The following is a 21,176-nucleotide window of genomic DNA, read 5'->3' as shown; positions in this document are numbered from 1 at the left end:
CTGAGCTTCGATCTTCTGGCTCTTGTTTAGTAGTTGTTGGAAACTACGCTGCATTAGGCCTACAAATTGGGTATGGGGTGTAGAGAGATGGTGTGTTCCACTCCAAGGTGTTCCCCAGGTTTCCTCTCCATTGCTTCGATCTTCATGCTCTCGTTTAGCAGTTGTTGGAAACTACGCTGCATTAGGCCTACAAATTGGGTATGGGGTGTAGAGAGATGGTGTGTTCTACTCCAAGGTGTTCTCCAGGTTGCCTTTCCTGAGCTTCGATCTTCCGGCTCTCGTTTAGTAGTTGTTGGAAACTACACTGCATTAGGCCTACAAATTGGGTATGGGGTGTAGAGAGATGGTGTGTTCCACTCCAAGGTGTTCCCCAGGTTTCCTCTCCATTGCTTCGATCTTCATGCTCTCGTTTAGTAGTTGTTGGAAACTACGCTGCATTAGGCCTACAAATTGGGTATGGGGTGTAGAGAGATGGTGTGTTCCACTCCAAGGTGTTCTCCAGGTTGCCTTTCCTGAGCTTCGATCTTCTGGCTCTCGTTTAGTAGTTGTTGGAAACTACGCTGCATTAGGCCTACAAATTGGGTATGGGGTGTAGAGAGATGGTGTGTTCCACTCCAAGGTGTTCCCCAGGTTTCCTCTCCATTGCTTCGATCTTCCGGCTCTCGTTTAGTAGTTGTTGGAAACTACGCTGCATTAGGTCTACAAATTGGGTATGGGGTGTAGAGAGATGGTGTGTTCCACTCCAAGGTGTTCTCCAGGTTGCCTTTCCTGAGCTTCGATCTTCTGGCTCTCGTTTAGTAGTTGTTGGAAACTACGCTGCATTAGGCCTACAAATTGGGTATGGGGTGTAGAGAGATGGTGAGTTCAACTCCAAGGTGTTCCCCAGGTTTCCTGTCCATTGCTTCGATCTTCATGCTCTCGTTTAGTAGTTGTTGGAAACTACGCTGCATTAGGCCTACAAATTGGGTATGGGGTGTAGAGAGATGGTGTGTTCCACTCCAAGGTGTTCTCCAGGTTGCCTTTCCTGAGCTTCGATCTTCTGGCTCTCGTTTAGTAGTTGTTGGAAACTACGCTGCATTAGGCCTACAAATTGGGTATGGGGTGTAGAGAGATGGTGTGTTCCACTCCAAGGTGTTCCCCAGGTTTCCTCTCCATTGCTTCGATCTTCCGGCTCTCGTTTAGTAGTTGTTGGAAACTACGCTGCATTAGGCCTACAAATTGGGTATGGGGTGTAGAGAGATGGTGTGTTCCACTCCAAGGTGTTCTCCAGGTTGCCTTTCCTGAGCTTCGATCTTCTGGCTCTCGTTTAGTAGTTGTTGGAAACTACGCTGCATTAAGCCTACAAATTGGGTATGGGGTGTAGAGAGATGGTGTGTTCCACTCCAAGGTATTCCCCAGGTTTCCTGTCCATTGCTTCGATCTTCATGCTCTCGTTTAGTAGTTGTTGGAAACTACGCTGCATTAGGCCTACAAATTGGGTATGGGGTGTAGAGAGATGGTGTGTTCCACTCCAAGGTGTTCTCCAGGTTGCCTTTCCTGAGCTTCGATCTTCTGGCTCTCGTTTAGTAGTTGTTGGAAACTACACTGCATTAGGCCTACAAATTGGGTATGGGGTGTAGAGAGATGGTGTGTTCCACTCCAAGGTGTTCCCCAGGTTTCCTCTCCATTGCTTCGATCTTCATGCTCTCGTTTAGTAGTTGTTGGAAACTACGCTGCATTAGGCCTACAAATTGGGTATGGGGTGTAGAGAGATGGTGTGTTCCACTCCAAGGTGTTCTCCAGGTTGCCTTTCCTGAGCTTCGATCTTCTGGCTCTCGTTTAGTAGTTGTTGGAAACTACGCTGCATTAGGCCTACAAATTGGGTATGGGGTGTAGAGAGATGGTGTGTTCCACTCCAAGGTGTTCCCCAGGTTTCCTGTCCATTGCTTCAATCTTCATGCTCTCGTTTAGTAGTTGTTGGAAACTACACTGCATTAGGCCTACAAATTGGGTATGGGGTGTAGAGAGATGGTGTGTTCCACTCCAAGGTGTTCCCCAGGTTTCGTCCACATTGCTTCGATCTTCCGGCTCTCGTTTAGTAGTTGTAGAAAACTACACTGCATTAGGCCTACAAATTGGGTATGGGGTGTAGAGAGATGGTGTGTTACACTCCAAGGTGTTCTCCAGGTTGCCTTTCCTGGACTTCTATCTTCAGGCTCTCATTAAATTGTGGTTAAATGGAACAACTGCATTTGGCGTACTAGTTGGTTTGGGGCCTACTATCGGTGTCTGCCACTCCTTGCTGTTCTCCTGGTTTCCTGTCCTGAAATTCCATTTTCAGGCTCTCGTTAAGTAGTTGTTAATGTTAGACTGCATTTGGCCTACTAGTTGGGTTGGGGCCTACTATCGGTGTCTGCCACTCCTTGCGGTTCTCCTCCACTGAACAAAGCTGTGCCGCCTGTTTACTACGGTTGCCAATTTTGAACTGCATTTCGACTACTTACTGATTTGGGCCTACTCTCTGTGTCAGCCTCTCATTCCAGTTGTCGTCCACTGCAATGCCCCCTGGTTAGTCCTGTGTTACCAATTTTGAACTGCATTTAGGCCACTTTATTCTTTGGGCCTATATCTGTGTTTCCTCCTCATCCTGCCCATTGCCCAGCCAGTGATAGATGAGTCTGCTGGTACATTGACCCATAACGCAAAATTCCCCGTGCACGCTACACAGCAAGATTGTGACCCTGCTGAAAGTTAGGTTCCTCTTCCCGCATACCATACCACCTTACACGGGGACAAAGAGGGAGGTGCAGATGAAAGTGCAGGTTCCTTCATCAGGTGGGGGGAGGAATACTAGTTGGCGACGTCACTGGCACAGGGCCTCTCATAGTACGCAAAAGTGTTGCTGCCGGTGGGAGGCGCCCCCGCCGTGCAAACACACCGCTGTACTTTGAGGGGCCCTGTGCCAGTGCCAATGCCAACGAGTGGGCCCCCCCTGCTTGCTCAGGATCACAGCACTTGCAAAGTTGAAATACTTACCTCTCCCTGCTCCACTGCCGTGACATGGTCCAGATTTACTGGGCCCACTAATTACTTGAACCAGCCCTACCCCCCCACAACTTTAGCCAAATGACCCCCAATTTCAAATGCCTTCCAATTATTATAAGCTAAATTACGATTGACAAGCTTCTGTAACAAGAATGGATGTTTTTGCCATTAAAATGGGCAGTGTAGGTGTTTTCCTGGCCTCCACTCACTGCCGACTATGCTCCCCCATTGACTTGCATTGGGTTTCGTGGTTCGGGCGATACCCGACTTTTCGCCATAATCGGCCGATTCCACTCGACTCGACTTCAAAGATAGTCGGGTTTCGCGAAACACGACTCGACTCTAAAAAGGTCAAGGTCGCTCAACACTAATAATAATAATAATAATCTTTATTTTTATATAGCGCTAACATATTCCGCAGCGCTTTACACACATTATCATATACCCATTATCATAATCATTATCATTAATACCCGGTGCTGCTGTCGGCACTCAGATCGGAGCGTGCGGTCGCATAGGAAAACATGCAGCCGCACGCTCCGCTCCTGAGTGCCGGGTGCAGGGAGTATGAGCCCTTAGAAGGACTGGTGGTTTAGCTGGATTTGTGTCAAATCTGATGGTATACCCACACTAACTGATAAACCCCCAAATCTGACCCTATCTCGGCAGCACCTATCCCTACACTGTCTGGATCAGGAGCTTAATGCGACGAGCAGGATGGCTCCAAGTCTTTTATAGACCTGATGATGCTGTGCGGCCAGCCAATAGCTGTAATGCCTGTTATGAATAGGTAATTCAGAACCACAATGGACCTTGAAGTTCAGAGCACACAAAGTGACCTGACAATAACCAAAAAACATAGGACGAGCTCTGAGACGTGGGAACTCTGCTGACCGCAATCCCTAATCCTATCACACCACACTAGAGGTAGCCGTGGATTGCGCCTAACGCTCCCTATGCAACTCGGCACAGCCTGAGAAACTAGCTAGGCCTGAAGATAGAAAAATAAGCCTACCTTGCCTCAGAGAAATTCCCCAAAGGAAAAGGCAGCCCCCACATATAATGACTGTGAGTTAAGATGAAAATACAAACACAGAGATGAAATAGATTTAGCAAAGTGAGGCCCGACTTACTGAATAGACCGAGGATAGGAAAGATAGCTTTGCGGTCAACACAAAAACCTACAAACAACCACGCAGAGGGGCAAAAAGACCCTCCGCACCGACTAACGGTACGGAGGTGCTCCCTCTGCGTCTCAGAGCTTCCAGCAAGCAAGAAAAACCAAAATAGCAAGCTGGACAGAAAATATAGCAAACAAAAGTAACACAAGCAGAACTTAGCTTATGCTGAGCAGACAGGCCACAGGAACGATCCAGGAGGAAGCAAGACCAATACTAGAACATTGACTGGAGGCCAGGATCAAAGCACTAGGTGGAGTTAAATAGAGCAGCACCTAACGACTTAACCTCATCACCTGAGGAAGGAAACTCAGAAGCCGCAGTACCACTCACATCCACCAACGGAAGCCCATAGACAGAATCAGCCGAAGTACCACTTTTGACCACAGGAGGGAGCTCGACCACAGAATTCACAACAGTACCCCCCCCCTTGAGGAGGGGTCACCGAACCCTCACCAGAGCCCCCAGGCCGACCAGGATGAGCCATATGAAAGGCACGAACAAGATCGGCAGCATGGACATCAGAGGCAAAGACCCAGGAATTATCTTCCTGACCATAACCCTTCCACTTAACCAGATACTGGAGTTTCCGTCTCGAAACACGAGAATCCAAAATCTTCTCCACTATATACTCCAACTCCCCCTCCACCAAAACCGGGGCAGGAGGATCAACAGATGGAACCATAGGTGCCACGTATCTCCGCAACAATGACCTATGGAATACGTTATGGATGGAAAAAGAATCTGGAAGGGTCAAACGAAAAGACACAGGATTAAGAACCTCAGAAATCCTATATGGACCAATGAAACGAGGCTTAAACTTAGGAGAGGAAACCTTCATAGGAATATAACGAGATGACAACCAAACCAAATCCCCAACACGAAGTCGGGGACCCACACAGCGTCTGCGATTAGCAAAACGTTGAGCCTTCTCCTGGGACAAGGTCAAATTGTCCACTACATGAGTCCAAATCCGCTGCAACCTGTCCACCACAGTATCCACACCAGGACAGTCCGAAGACTCAACCTGCCCTGAAGAGAAACGAGGATGGAACCCAGAATTGCAGAAAAACGGCGAAAGCAAGGTAGCCGAGCTGGCCCGATTATTAAGGGCGAACTCAGCCAACGGCAAAAAGGACACCCAATCATCCTGATCAGCAGAAACAAAACATCTCAGATATGTTTCCAAGGTCTGATTGGTTCGTTCAGTTTGGCCATTTGTCTGAGGATGGAAAGCCGAGGAAAAAGACAAATCAATGCCCATCCTAGCACAAAAGGCTCGCCAAAACCTCGAAACAAACTGGGAACCTCTGTCAGAAACGATGTTCTCTGGAATGCCATGTAAACGAACCACATGCTGGAAGAACAATGGCACCAAATCAGAGGAGGAAGGTAATTTAGACAAGGGTACCAAATGGATCATCTTAGAGAAGCGATCACAAACTACCCAAATGACCGACATTTTTTGAGAGACGGGGAGATCCGAAATAAAATCCATAGAGATATTTGTCCAAGGCCTCTTCGGGACCGGCAAGGGCAAAAGCAACCCACTGGCACGAGAACAGCAGGGCTTAGCCCGAGCACAAATCCCACAGGACTGCACAAAAGAACGCACATCCCGAGACAGAGACGGCCACCAAAAGGATCTAGCCACTAAATCTCTGGTACCAAAGATTCCAGGATGACCAGCCAACATCGAACAATGAACCTCAGAGATAACTTTATTCATCCACCTATCAGGGACAAACAGTTTCTCCGCTGGGCAACAATCAGGTTTATTAGCCTGAAATTTTTGCAGCACGCGCCGCAAATCAGGGGAGATGGCAGACACAATTACTCCCTCTTTGAGAATACCCGCCGGCTCAGGCAAACCCGGAGATTCGGGCCCAAAACTCCTAGACAGGGCATCCGCCTTCACATTTTTAGAGCCCGGAAGGTACGAAACCACAAAGTCAAAACGGGAGAAAAACAGCGACCAACGAGCCTGTCTAGGATTCAACCGTTTGGCAGACTCAAGATAAGTCAAGTTCTTGTGATCAGTCAAGACCACCACGCGATGCTTAGCTCCTTCAAGCAAATGACGCCACTCCTCGAATGCCCACTTCATGGCCAGCAACTCTCGATTGCCAACATCATAATTTCACTCAGCAGGCGAAAACTTCCTGGAAAAGAAGGCGCATGAACCCCAAAAATGAAACCTTCTGAACACCAAAGAGACACTTTGATCCCTTCACAAACAAAGAATTAGCACGCAGGACCTGGAACACCATTCTGACCTGCTTCACATGAGACTCCCAATCATCCGAGAAGACCAAAATATCATCCAAGTATACAATCAGGAATTTATCCAGGTACTCTCGGAAGATGTCATGCATAAAGGACTGAAATACTGATGGAGCATTGGCAAGTCCGAATGGCATAACTAGGTACTCAAAATGGCCCTCGGGCGTATTAAATGCAGTTTTCAATTCATCGCCCCGTTTAATACACACAAGATTATATGCACCACGAAGATCTATCTTGGTGAACCAACTAGCCCCCTTAATCCGAGCAAACAAATCAGATAGCAGCGGCAAGGGGTACTGAAATTTGACCGTGATTTTATTTAGAAGGCGATAATCAATACAAGGTCTCAACGAACCATCCTTCTTGGCCACAAAAAAGAACCCTGCTCCCAATGGCGATGACGACGGGCGAATATGACCCTTCTCCAAAGATTCTTTTACGTAACTCCGCATAGCGGCGTGCTCAGGTACAGATAAATTAAACAGTCGACCCTTAGGAAACTTACTACCAGGAATCAACTCGATAGCACAATCACAATCCCAATGCGGAGGTAGGGCATTGGACTTGGGCTCATCGAATACATCCCGGTAATCAGACAAGAACTCTGGGACCTCAGAAGGGGTGGATGATGAGATCAATTCCTCTCAATGGAATAAGACACTGCAAGGGCTCCAAGACAAACCCACAGCGCCTAGCAAACTCCAAGTCCATCAAATTCAGGGCAGCGCCTGAATCCACAAATGCCATGACAGAATAGGAAGACAAAGAGCAGATCAAAGTAACGGACAAAAGAAATTTCGACTGTACCGTACCAATGGTGGCAGACTTAGCGAACTGCTTAGTGCACTTAGGACAATCGGAGATAGCATGAGTGGAATCACCACAGTAGAAACACAGCCCATTCTGACGTCTGTGTTCTTGCCTTTCAGCTCTGGTCAAAGTCCTATCGCACTGCATAGGCTCAGGTTTATGCTCAGATAATACCGCCAAATGGTGCACAGATTTACGCTCACGCAAGCGTCGACCGATCTGAATGGCCAAAGACAGTGTCGGGATCACACTCAGTCGGAGCAGCCTTTGGAAGTGGGAAATCACCAGAAATAATACACAAGACACGTCTTGTATAGTGTATCACTGGGAAGTCTCTGAAGCACGCCTGCCTTCAAAGTGCTATCCCTTCTTTATATAGTGGTTTCAGTAGGTTTAGTGGTTATACAAGTTTTGCATGTTTAAACAAAGAGACAAAACAGGAAAGAAAGAAAAGAAAAGAAAACAGTTTCGTGGGCGGAAGTTTCACAACAAACAGTACAAAGGCAATTCCACAGACAAGAAAAACAGGATTTCACACTATAGCTAAAATGTCCTTGAATGGACAGGTCAATATTTATCACAAATTCTTTTTTTTATTTTTGTTCATTGAGGTAATCATTTTTGTTCTGCTCTTCACAATCCCCCCTTTGACATATTCCATTCAAAACCTTGTCGATCATTTTAGTCATTCTTTTTGTGATATTACAAAAAAAAACTTTATATTCTCGCATCCATTACACAAAATTTATTTGTGCATACCGAGATACCCTTGAGTACAACCTTGAATAATACATATATAATTACAATAACCATAACTGTATGTATTAGGCTTTGCATAATCCCGGTAACCCACCCACCGATCCCTCTGAACCAATTGGCCGGGTTAAGAAAAGAAAAGGTATCTGACCACCAGCTATCCTTATCTTGGTCATTGTCTTTGTCATACTGATCCCTGAGTCGTTGTACGTCTTTTAATTTAAATCTCATACTCATAGTACTATTCGGGTCTATATAATGACAGCAGGTGGGTCCGATGATTTGACACATACCCCCTTGTGAGGCAGTTAGGTAATCCAATACCAGGGTATGTTGGTTAGTGACTATTATAAGCTGATTCTGTACAGCTATACTAGTATTTAATATGTCCAATATATCCCAAATCTGATCATCTAGATAATCCGTGGCTCTAACTAATTTATCCCACATTTGTGTTAACATAGGATAAATAAAAATGGTACTAGCAATTTTGTTGGGAATTCCCATTTGTACTATATGCGGCCTCCCCGAGGGACGTGGTGAGTTATCTGCAGCTCTTTTATACAGTGTGTGCTTGGGCACGGCTTGCATATTCACTTGTTTATTTGAAATTATGAAAGTAGCCGGGGTTAGGCGTCCTAATGTACAAGTACCCTTTATACCTACGGGAAGCCATTTATATGCTCCTTCTCCGCATATCCAAAATGTACCCTCAGGCAGATCCCACAAAGCTGAGTGCTGCAATACCAATCTGTGAGCCAAATCCACAAAACTAGATACATTCTGAAGCATACACCAAGAGGGTTTTTGTCCCAAGGGGCTACAGTACCCGGCTGCGGGATTCCCACATACATGCATTCCGTTGACATACTCATTGGATTCATTACAAACCAGGTTCCCCGGCTTACTTGTACAACTGTTTGCATCACCTTGGGGGAACAACTCAGAATGTTCCCATTTTCTATTATGTATGTATCTTTCCAATACTGTAGGTTTGAAAGCATCAGAGGAAGGGGTGGTTGTACTGAAACTGAGCTGTAGATTTTCAGTGGGGACCTGTCCTAAATCAGTTAATCCAGTCTTATTCCTAGGTACCCATTTTCCTCCCTTGAATGCTAAATATTGTAAGTTGTCTATTTTTCCTGTAAGATTGCCCTGCCACCAAGGAAATTCTACCCATTCCACAATTGGTATGGCGATTGTAGTATTCCATAGTCTAGTATTGCCAGGTTGGTTGTTGGCCAGGTTGTCTGAACAATTAGGCCAAGCGAATATTTCTTCAGCTGACACGGGAACTGCTAGAAAAGGTATACTTGTGGCTGATACTGGTGAATGGGTACAGATCCAACAATCTGCCAGGGGTTGCGTATTATTTAACAAGTCATGCACTAATTTTCTATGATGTTGTACGAATCTATTGTTCAAAGGGGCTAGAGAATTCAGTCTTTCCCATGCCTCCGTTGAGGTTAACATTATTAACATCAATATCATGAGTCTTATACTGCTTTTTTGCAATGGCTTGCATGTATCCATGATGCCTTTCCTTCAAGCTTGACTGCTGTTGGAGTTGTTAACAGGACTTGGAAAGGTCCGTCAAATCTCGGTTCCAGAGTCTTTCTGGTGTGTCTTTTCACGTAGACTTGATCACCAGGTTCCAACTTGTGGCCTCCTTCGAGATTTTCTGGATCTGGAAGGGAAGCAAAAACTTGCGAATGCACTTTAGTTAAACGTTTTTGTAATTCTTGTACATAAGCAGTTAAAGTCTCAGTATTCAACATCAGTTGTTGTGGAAAATAACAACCCAAATTTGCTGCTCTACCAAAAAGAATCTCATGTGGTGACAGCTTAGCCTTCCCCCTTGGGGTGTTTCGGATGGAATACAGGGCAAGTGGTAGACACTCGGTCCAAGGCTTTCCTGTTTCTGCCATGGCCTTCTGGATTTTTAATTTTATTGTCCCATTTAATCTTTCCACTTTACCTGAACTCTGTGGATGATATGGAGTGTGAAACTGGTTTTCTACTCCCAACATTTTCATAACATTCTGGAATATTTCCCCAGTAAAATGGGTACCCCTATCTGACTCGATCACCTCAGGCATGCCGTAACGGGGTATCAGTTCATGTGCTATTTTAATGGCAGTAGTTTTTGCTGAGGCTTTACGAACTGGATAAGCCTCTGGCCACCCTGAGAACATGTCCACACACACAAGCACATATTCGTATCCATTGTACCTAGGAAGTTGGATGTAGTCGATCTGGAGTCTTTGAAAGGGATACAGTGGTCTTACATGATGCTTGGTTGGGGTTTTAATGGCCTGACCTGGATTGTGTGCCAGGCATATAGCGCATGCAGCACACATGTTCCGAGCAAAATTACCAAAGCCTGGAGCCAACCACCTTTCTTTTACCTTGAGCGTCATACCATTTGCCGACACATGCGTGGGTAGGTGGAGGTCACTTGCCACTGCGGGGTACCAGGCTCTGGGTAAACACAACAAAGTTCCTTTTTTCCATAATCCTTGCTGATCTTCTGCCCCTTTTTTCTGCCACTGCCCTCGTTCTTCGTCGTCTACCTGTTTCTGAGCTTCCTTCAATCTTTCCTCATCATCTTCAGAGCTATCTAGTGTGTGGGCATGATGTAAGGGTTTACGTGCTGCCTGTTTTGCTGCCTTATCGGCTTTATCGTTACCCCTGGCTTCCTCGGTGTCGAGTCTCACATGTGCAGCTACCTTTATCACCGCTATTTCTTTAGTTTCTTGTGCTGCCTCCAGAATCTGTCTAATGAGGGAGGCATGTTTAACAGGTTGGCCTGAAGCAGTCATATAACCTCTGGCTCTCCATATTACGCCAAAATCGAAAATAATGCCATGTGCATATCTAGAATCAGTGTATATGTTTGCTGTCTGATCTTTGGCTATTTTTAGAGCTTCAACTAATGCCGTAAGTTCTGCTTCTTGTGCAGACTGATTAGCAGGGAGAGGTTCTGCTTTCAGCACTTCATGCTGAGTTACTACCGCATAACCTGTATGAAATTGTCCATTCATATCTGCATATCTACTGCCATCTATGAAAAGTTCAAATGTAGCATTACAGAGTGGCTTGTCACGTACATTACATAAGCCCTGAGTCTCTTGTTCCATTAATTGTACACAATCATGCATTGACTTTGATGGGTCAAAGGAGTTGGAGAGTGCAGTTTCAAAGGAGTTGGAGAGTGCAGTTTCCTCAGGTATGGTACCCCCCTCAGACTCTAAAGGGAGCAAAGACGCGAGATTAAGAGTCTGAATCCTGGCAAAGGAAATGTTGGGCGGCAGTAGTAGGGAACATTGGAGACGGAGGTGTCTGGCCATTGAAATATGTTTAGGTTGGACCTGGTTAAGAATGCCATGTACATCATGAGTGGTCTGAACTAGAAGTGGGTGATCAAGAACAATCTCAGAAGCTTTATCTAATAACAGTGAAATTGCGGCTACTACTCTTACACAAGAAGGTGCGGCTCTAGCTACAGGGTCCAGATGAGCTGATATGTATGCCACAGGTCTCTGTTTGTTTCCATGTTTTTGTGTGAGCACCCCTGTAGCATGTGAGGATATCTCAGCTGCCATCAATTGAAAAGGTTTAGTGTAGTCTGGGAGTCCCAAAGCCGGAGCTGATACCAGTGCTGTTTTCAAAGAGGAAAATGACTGTTTAGCCTCTTCACTGAGTGAATATGGTGTGTTGGCAATACAGTCATATAAAGGCTGCATGAGTTGACTTGCATGTATGATCCACTGTCTACAGTGTGAAACAATACCTAGGAAAGCACGCAGCTATTTGTGATTCCTGGGTTCAAGCATGTTACGTATGGCTTCCGCACGTTGAGGTGTGAGGTGTCTGATGCCCTGTGATATGCAGTGACCTAAAAACACGACTGTTTGTTGACAAGCCTGGAGTTTCTGTCTATTTACTTTACAGCCTTCTTGCGCTAGGAAAATTAAGAAATTAACAGTTGAGGTAACTGCCGTCTGCTCATCAGGGCAACAAATAAGTAAGTCATCTACATACTGTAGAATGACTACTCCTGGTTCTGGGATGAAATTTTTTTAGCACGGTCTGCATTGCTTCAGAGTACAAAGTTGGTGAGTGTACGATACCTTGTGGCAATCTTGTCCATGCTAATTGTTTACCCTTGAATGTAAAGGCAAACAAATGCCAACAGTTCTTATGTAGTGGCACAGAAAAAAATGCGTTTGATAAGTCAATTACCGTAAAATATGCAGCAGTGCTGGGAATTTGAGACAGTAAGGTATGAGGATTCGGTACCACAGGGGTGACCGGTGCCAAAACCTTATTGATTTCCCGTAAGTCGTGCACCATGCGATATTTCACCATAGTTTCTTTGGAGGACACTTTCTTTTTAACAGGATATAAGGGTGTATTGGCGGGTGACCTGATTTCTACCAAAACACCTTGTAACACATAATCCTGAATTTGTTGAGAAATCGCCTGTTCTTGCTGGGCGCTGATGGGGTATTGCCTAAGCTGAGGTAATATGGTTCCCGGGGCAGTTTCTAACAGTATAGGAGCTACTGATAAAAATCCTACATCAGTGTCTCCTTTTGCCCATAGGCTGTCAGGAACCCGAGACAAGTCAATTTTTGCTTGTTGAGTGTAAATTTCGGGAAAATCCTCCATTGCCTGTATTCTAACATATGGTTCCAGAGTTTCTGCATCTTCAGGGATGGTCAGCATAACTGTGCCATCTTCTCTAAAATGGATGTTTGCATGCATTTTACTTAAGACATCAGTACCCAACAAGCAGGTAGGTGCACCTTTAGCAAATAAAAATTTGGATACAAAAGTTTTAGGGCCAAAGCTCACATTTAAAGGTTTTGTAAAGGGCAACGCCTGAATTTTACCATCATACCCTTCTGCATATGTAACCTTTGAGGATATATTGTCAGGATATGGTAAAAAGTCCTGATTTAAAATGGAGGATGTTGCTCCCGTATCTATCAGAAAATGTACATTTTTACCCTCAACTTCAACTTGTATTATTGGTCTTCTAGAAGGAAGAGAGACCTGCATAACTTTCAGTCATTCTGAGCTGTCTGTTTGATCAGGCACTGGGTTATTTATCCTATTTTTGGGTACAAAGGTTCCTGAATCTATATCTGCTTTTCTCTTCCTACATTCCCTTTGGAAATGTCCTGGCTTCTTACAGTAATGACAAGTAAACTTTTGATTAGCAGAGCCAGTATTAGCCTGTGCAATTCTTACTGGCTTAGAATTTTCTCTTAAGTCCATTTCTATCCCTACAGCTTTCTGTCTAGCCAGGTGTGGGTCTTCCAAGGTTCTCCAATCAGGGGTTGCGGCCTTAAGCTTTTCCTTCACTTTTGGAGACAATCCATCTATAAAGGTTTTTGTAACTAACCTCATCATTCCTGGAGCGGTTAGATCCATGCCTTCATCTCTGAAATTATTTTCTACACTTAGATAATATTCGTCTACTGATTGTCCAGATTTCTGAGCCACCACTCCCGTTGTTCCTCTCTGCCTCTGTCTCTCCCTCATGAAAACCATTAAGTGATCTACAAATTGTGTACCTGATTCTATCGTTTGTAAGGCACCATCTCCTGCTTGGGGCCTATGTACCTGTAGATTTGCTAATAGCTCCTGGAAGAGTCCAGGAGTCATTTTCATTCTACATAATTCTTCTCCATCTGCCCAAACTCCAGCGTGAGTCTGCATAATTTGCTGTATATATTGTGCAAATCTAACTGGACACTGGGTGGGATCTGGTGCGTTATGCAAGAGAGACATGCCTTCAGCGGGGGACCAAGGGAAATATTGTCGAGTTTGGTGATATCTAGTTCCCATTACTCCGTCAGCACCAGGTTCCCTAAAGGGTCTTGGTACTACCCTAACAGGGGCAAGTACAGCGCCATGTCTAGGTGTACCACAGGCTAGGCAATCATTTCTCCAGTCTGGATTTTGTTGTCCACAGTGCGGACATACCCATCCTCCTGGTCCGGCTAAACTTTGAGGTGGTGTTTGGAGAAAAGATGGGGCATGTGGGTTAAGGTATGGGGGTGGGGTATTTTTAGATTCCACATTTTGTTTTTCTCCACAGTCTGTGGGTCTAATACACCACTTTTTACTCTGTTGATTATATGTCCATCCCTCATTTTCTGCTACCCTAGAGACATCAATCAATGCTTGGATCTGATCTATCCATTTCTTGTCTCTGATTATGCCTTTTTTCCTTTCCTGAATTCCTTCCCATAGTTTTCTACTAAAAGCTTCTGCCCTAGTAACTCCAAACTTACTAAAAATCTTTTTCCGCCCCTTAGTGGCATCTTCACCACTTCTCTCCTTTATGATAGTATAGATATCTAATTCTTCTGGTTCCGACTTTGTTTGCTTATTCCCCATTTTCTTATCCTGAGCTTTCTTGCCCTAGGTGGCGTTTGGGTATGAGAATACCTCGTTACCTTCTTCCTAAGGAGCTAGGATGTCTTTTTCTTGCCCTAGGTGGCGTTTGGGTATGAGAATACCTCGTTACCTTCTTCCTAAGGAGCTAGGATGTTTAAACTGTGTTGATGTAAGAAAATCCTGATTCCTACACCTATAGCAAACAACACAAATGCAACCAGACAGAAAAAGAAAAAGAACATACAACGTATCTTGTCCCAGGCTAATTTATCTGTCCTGGGCTTATACTATCACATACAACGTATTCTTGTCCCAGGCTAATTTATCTGTCCTGGGCTCATACTATCATACACTTATCCGTCACCAGGTTTTTGTCAAAGACAGGATCAGAGATTGAACATAGGCGCGGAGGTCTCCCCGAAAGGACGCAACCACGTTGCCCAGTGGGACAGTCACTTCTTCTGTTTCAACCCCCTGGGCGGCTTATAGGGCTATTCCCAACTTCCACACACCTTCTATTCACATTCACTCTCATTCAATGCCGTACTCCGTGAGGTGATCAATTCCTAAATAGTTCAAGAACCCGAGCTATAGGTATCCTCCTCTACTAGAACTACCCGCTAAAGAACACGACACAGAAAATCTTACGGACAGTGCAGGGCAGATATAAGAGATCTAACAGTGTCTCTTACCTGGCCAGGTTTTTGTTCATCTGCCATCCATTATCCCAGATTCTCTTTTCGTTCGTATTCTGCCGGTGTTCTTGAAGGAATACACAGACCTCGGGTCCCTGTTCAGGCGCCAGGAAATGTCGGGATCACACTCAGTCGGAGCAGCCTTTGGAAGTGGGAAATCACCAGAAATAATACACAAGACACGTCTTGTATAGTGTATCACTGGGAAGTCTCTGAAGCACGCCTGCCTTCAAAGTGCTATCCCTTCTTTATATAGTGGTTTCAGTAGGTTTAGTGGTTATACAAGTTTTGCATGTTTAAACAAAGAGACAAAACAGGAAAGAAAGAAAAGAAAGGAAAACAGTTTCGTGGGCGGAAGTTTCACAACAAACAGTACAAAGGCAATTCCACAGACAAGAAAAACAGGATTTCACACTATAGCTAAAATGTCCTTGAATGGACAGGTCAATATTTATCACAAATTCTTTTTTTTATTTTTGTTCATTGAGGTAATCATTTTTGTTCTGCTCTTCACAACAGAGACTCATTCAGACCAGCAGGCATAGGAAATCCCACCATGACATCCTTAAGGACTTCAGAGAGACCCTTTCTGAAAATAGCTGCCAGCGCACATTCATTCCATTGAGTGAGCACGGACCACTTTCTAAACTTCTGACAATAAATCTCTATCTCATCCTGACCCTGACACAGAGCCAGCAAATTTTTCTCTGCCTGATCCACTGAATTAGGTTCATCGTACAGTAATCCGAGCGCCAGAAAAAACGCATCAATATTACATAATGCAGGATCTCCTGGCGCAAGGGAAAATGCCCAGTCTTGAGGGTCGCCACGTAATAAAGAAATAATGATCTTAACTTGTTGAACTGGGTCACCAGAGGAGCGAGGTTTCAACGCCAGAAACAGTTTGCAATTATTTTTGAAACTCAGAAATTTAGCTCTATCTCCAGAAAACAAATCAGGAATAAGAATTCTTGGTTCTAACATAGAATTCTGAGCCACAAAGTCTTGAATATTTTGTACTCTTGCAGTGAGATGATCCACACATGAAGACAGACCTTTAATGTCCATCACTACACCTGTGTCCTGAACCACCCAAATGTCTAGGGGAAAAAAAAGGCAAAACACAGTGCAAAGAAAAAAAAAATGGTCTCAGAACTTCTTTTTTCCCTCTATTGAGAAGCATAGTACTTTAGGCCTCCAGTACTGTTATGAATAGGTAATTCAGAACCACAATGGACCTTGAAGTTCAGAGCACACAAAGTGACCTGACAATAACCAAAAAACATAGGACGAGCTCTGAGACGTGGGAACTCTGCTGACCGCATTCCCTAATCCTATCACACCACACTAGAGGTAGCCGTGGATTGCGCCTAACGCTCCCTATGCAACTCGGCACAGCCTGAGAAACTAGCTAGGCCTGAAGATAGAAAAATAAGTCTACCTTGCCTCAGAGAAATTCCCCAAAGGAAAAGGCAGCCCCCCACATATAATGACTGTGAGTTAAGATGAAAATACAAACACAGAGATGAAATAGATTTAGCAAAGTGAGGCCCGACTTACTGAATAGACCGAGGATAGGAAAGATAGCTTTGCGGTCAACACAAAAACCTACAAACAACCACGCAGAGGGGCAAAAAGACCCTCCGCACCGACTAACGGTACGGAGGTGCTCCCTCTGCGTCTCAGAGCTTCCAGCAAGCAAGAAAAACCAAAATAGCAAGCTGGACAGAAAATATAGCAAACAAAAGTGACACAAGCAGAACTTAGCTTATGCTGAGCAGACAGGCCACAGGAACGATCCAGGAGGAAGCAAGACCAATACTAGAACATTGACTGGAGGCCAGGATCAAAGCACTAGGTGGAGTTAAATAGAGCAGCACCTAACGACTTAACCTCATCACCTGAGGAAGGAAACTCAGAAGCCGCAGTACCACTCACATCCACCAACGGAAGCCCATAGACAGAATCAGCCGAAGTACCACTTGTGACCACAGGAGGGAGCTCGACCACAGAATTCACAACAAATGCCACAACCAAGATGTCTACGGCATTACAGTGTGGCAGAAAATCCATGCAAGTTGATTGGCTCTGTAAAGAGCGCCAATCATGCAAGGCGGGGACTTGAGCTCACGCTGAGCAAACCCGGAAATGCTCGGTGCCTGCCGAGTACCGTGAGAACAGAAATGCTCGGGTGAGTAACAAGCATTACCGAGTATGCTCGCTCATCACTACTCTTCACCTGACATCACCCCCACTTTAATACATAATACCTGTATGCTGTCTCTAACATCATGTCTTACAGAACTCCTTGTGCTTCCTACCTCTGCTAACCTACCTACAGTTGTGTTCAAAAGTTTACATACCCCGGCAGAATTTTTGCTTTCTTGTCCTTTTTTTAGATTATATGAATAACACCAAAACTTTTTCCCACTCATGTTTAGTGGTTGGGTGAAACCATTAATTGTCAAACTACTGTGTTTTCTCTTTTTAAATCATAATAACATCCTAAAACATCCAAATGAATTGATCAGTTCCTCTCATCCGCAAGCAAGCACTCCTTGCCTAGGAAACTGACCATTTCTGATAGGCTGCAGAGGTGAAAGGTAACCCAGGCAACAAGCTGTAAACAATAAAATTAAAATTCTTTGGAATGCAGAGAATTTGTAATAATAGTAAATTGCAAAGGTATTTGTTTTTAAAAGCATTTAGCAATTTTACAAATTTAACTAATTAAGAAGTGGAGACAAGCCCTTACTGGTGCAAGGTCCTGTTTAATTGTTAGAAAATGCAAATCCTTTCAGTGTCAAGTTCAGTCTGCTCAGATCTCTTATACTGTAACCTCTTGGTCCATATTCGGTGGTAAAAGTTTTTATATACGGTAAATAGCCCTTATTGAGTTCATATACGTGCTTGTTACACACAATGTTTTATCTCAGAGATGTGGTCACAAATGGTATCTGATGTGTCTGAGAACAGTTTAGTGTTTGTATGCACTATAATGGGCACATACATATTCCAGAATAACTGTTCTAACAAGTTTGGCTCGTGTCTAAACCTTTGTGTTTTAATAGTATATGAATGTAGACTTTTTTCACTACAGATACATTAAGGAAACAAACTTGAAGAATGACGCTGCAACACTCAATGAACTTATTAAGAAAACTTCAAATGTCAATACATGGACACCGAAGCCAGGAGAAATACTGGATGTGGGCAGGTTGCTGAAAGACCCAGCTGATAGGTGATTTTTTCATATACTCTCTCTCTTTATATATATATATATATATATATATATATATATATATATATTTTTTTTTTTTTTTGCAGTACAGGGATTATGCAGCCTTATGTAAATAAAGCTTAATCACTGTACAGTTATAGGTGACCCAGCTTTCTAATATACAGTAATTAGATTTTCACTTAGCCATTATTAAGGTCTGTTTATTGTCAATACAATTGTCAATACAAGTAATAGATTATGATGAACTTTCCAGATGTAGAAGATAACTTGGGCATATAAAATGATAATACACAAAGCATGTGGGCAGGAAAAAAGCCTTGGAACATAGTATATTAAACTCAAAAAGTTAATTATTAAGATACATCTATACATACATACTTTATGTCGTAGTACATGACATAAATACTGGCTGTCCAACCCCAAAATAGAGATGGACAAGTAAAACACAAGCGTACTCAGTGGCTAAATTCAGAAGTTCCAATGCACGTTTCGCATTACTTCCTCTGGAGGTGTGTGTATTGGGGGCTTGACAGCCAGTGTTTCATTTATATACTAGGAAGTTTATCCTCTCCATGACTAGGCTGTACATGTCCATTTTCTATTTAATCTGTGACTTGTATCATACTTCCAGTCGGTATATTTACTTACTATTTTTGTCCCCACATTTCAAGCAGTACCTTGCTTTTAAATGTGACATATATTTATTTATTCATTTGCATGTATCTTAATAATAAACTTTTTTGGCTTTAATATACTCTGTTCCATGGCTATTTTCCTGCCTATATGTTTTGTGTACTACACATAGTTGTTGAATTCTAGCCCTCATCTTTAATGTTCTGCATCTCTGGTGGGGAATAATTTCAGTGTACAAAGTAAAACAATAAATATTATCTATTTTATTTCAGTCTATTAAACAATATGTTACTTATTTCAATAATAATAATCTTTATTTTATATAGCGCTAACATATTCTGCAGAGCTTTACAGTTTTGCACATGTTATAATCGCTGTCCCCGATGGGGCTCACAATTTAAATTCCCTATCAGTATGTCTTTGGAATGTAGGAGGAAACTGGAGTACCTGGAGAACATGCAAACTCCTTGCAGAAGTTGTCTGATAACCACCATGATAACCACTAACCACTGAGCCACTATGCTACCCCAAGGGATTATCTGTTTTTCTAAAATTTGGCTAAAACCATTTAAACATTACGCTACTTACTAACCTCTTCAGGACTTGGGAATTTCTCATTTTTGCACTTTAAATTTTTTTCACCTTCTTCTAAGAGCCATAACTTTAATTTTTCAGTCCACATACAACCATTTTGGTTTTGTTTTTACAGCGTTCATTGTGCAGTAAAAATGACTTGGAAACATGATTGTCCATGTCAGTTGTATTATGGTAATATCAAACATGCGTTAATTTTTTTTTTTACTTAAGGGGAGCCTGTCAGAGTAAATTCCCTACCTAACTATCCTTGTATAACGTTTTTCTGTACAAATGAGGTTTAAAAGAAGCATTTATAATGTCCCCGTTTGCTATGCTAATTAGGGCCTTGACTAGTCGATGTGGCGTTAGTTGCCACAGACTGGTCATCCCTCTTTACTACGGCTACAGGGACATGCGCAGTGCGCGCCTCTGAAGTCAGGAAGCATACACCCACCTTTCAGAGGCACACTGAGCGTGTCCAGAAGCTTAGAAGATGGTATTCGGTCGTGCACAGTGCGCGCCTCTAAAGCCGGGAACTGTATACCTGACTTGAAATATGCAGTGACGCTGCCGGAATGAGAGGTGCACATGCGTGACATTTGCATGAGCTGCAATGATGCCACTCATGCAAATTATGTTATCACGACCAAAGGGGCATGATAAAAAGGAAAGAGGGTTGGCTAGTCTGTGGCAACTAATGCCCCATTGGCTAGTCAAAGCCCCCATTAGCATAGGAATTTGGGAAAATATACATGTACTAGATGGTGGCCCAATTCTAATGCATCGGGTATTCTAGAATATGTATGTATGTATGTATGTATATAGCAGCCACATAGTATATAGCACAGGCCACATAGTATATAGGAGCCATGTAGTATATAGAAGACAAATACGATGTGGCCTGTGCTATATACTATGTGGCTGCTATATACAAACATACATATTGTAGAATACCCGATGCATTAATACAGGCCACGCAATATATAACAGTGGCCACGCAGTATATAACACAGCCCAAACAGTATATAACACAGCCCACGTACTATATAACACAGCCCACGCAGTATATAGCAGCCACGCAGTATATAACAAAGGCGACATAGTATATAACACAGGCCACGCAGTATATAACACTGGCCACATAATATATAACACAGGCCACGCAGTATATGACACTGGCCACGTAATATATAGCACAGCACACGCAGTATATAACACTGGCCAGGTAGTATATAGCAGCCTTGTGGTAAATTACACAGCCCACGCAGTATATAACACTGGCCACGTAATATATAACACAGCACACGCAGTATATAACTGTAAGGACTTGGACTGTATATCTGTTTCTAGTTGCTGTTTGCCCTCAGTTCAGTTACTTTTGCCCTTACCTAAGATGGAGTCATTGGCCTCACGGGGGCCATCTTGTTTCCTGTCAGATTTTCCATGTTCCTGTCTGTGGTGTATTTAACCCCTTAAGCCCCGAGGGTGGTTTGCACGTTAATGACCGGGCCAATTTTTACAATTCTGACCACTGTCCCTTTATGAGGTTATAACTCTGGAACG

General features: G+C 43.6%; 1 protein-coding gene across 1 annotated transcript in view; it reads left to right on the top strand.

Annotated features, from left to right (window-relative positions):
- The window catches only part of LOC138642625 (cytidine monophosphate-N-acetylneuraminic acid hydroxylase-like), a 399,876-nt gene that overhangs the window by 299,170 nt on the left and 79,530 nt on the right, over window positions 1-21,176 (top strand). The window contains exon 10 of the mRNA XM_069730894.1: window positions 18,264-18,404. Coding sequence (XP_069586995.1) covers window positions 18,264-18,404 — 141 coding nt within the window. The remainder of the gene's footprint in view (window positions 1-18,263; window positions 18,405-21,176) is intronic.

Source organism: Ranitomeya imitator, chromosome 6, assembly GCF_032444005.1.
Source record: "Ranitomeya imitator isolate aRanImi1 chromosome 6, aRanImi1.pri, whole genome shotgun sequence".
In the NCBI taxonomy this organism is placed as follows: domain Eukaryota; kingdom Metazoa; phylum Chordata; class Amphibia; order Anura; family Dendrobatidae; genus Ranitomeya; species Ranitomeya imitator.
Note: the sequence above shows the minus strand (reverse complement) of the source record. Positions and strands in the feature narration are given on the sequence as shown.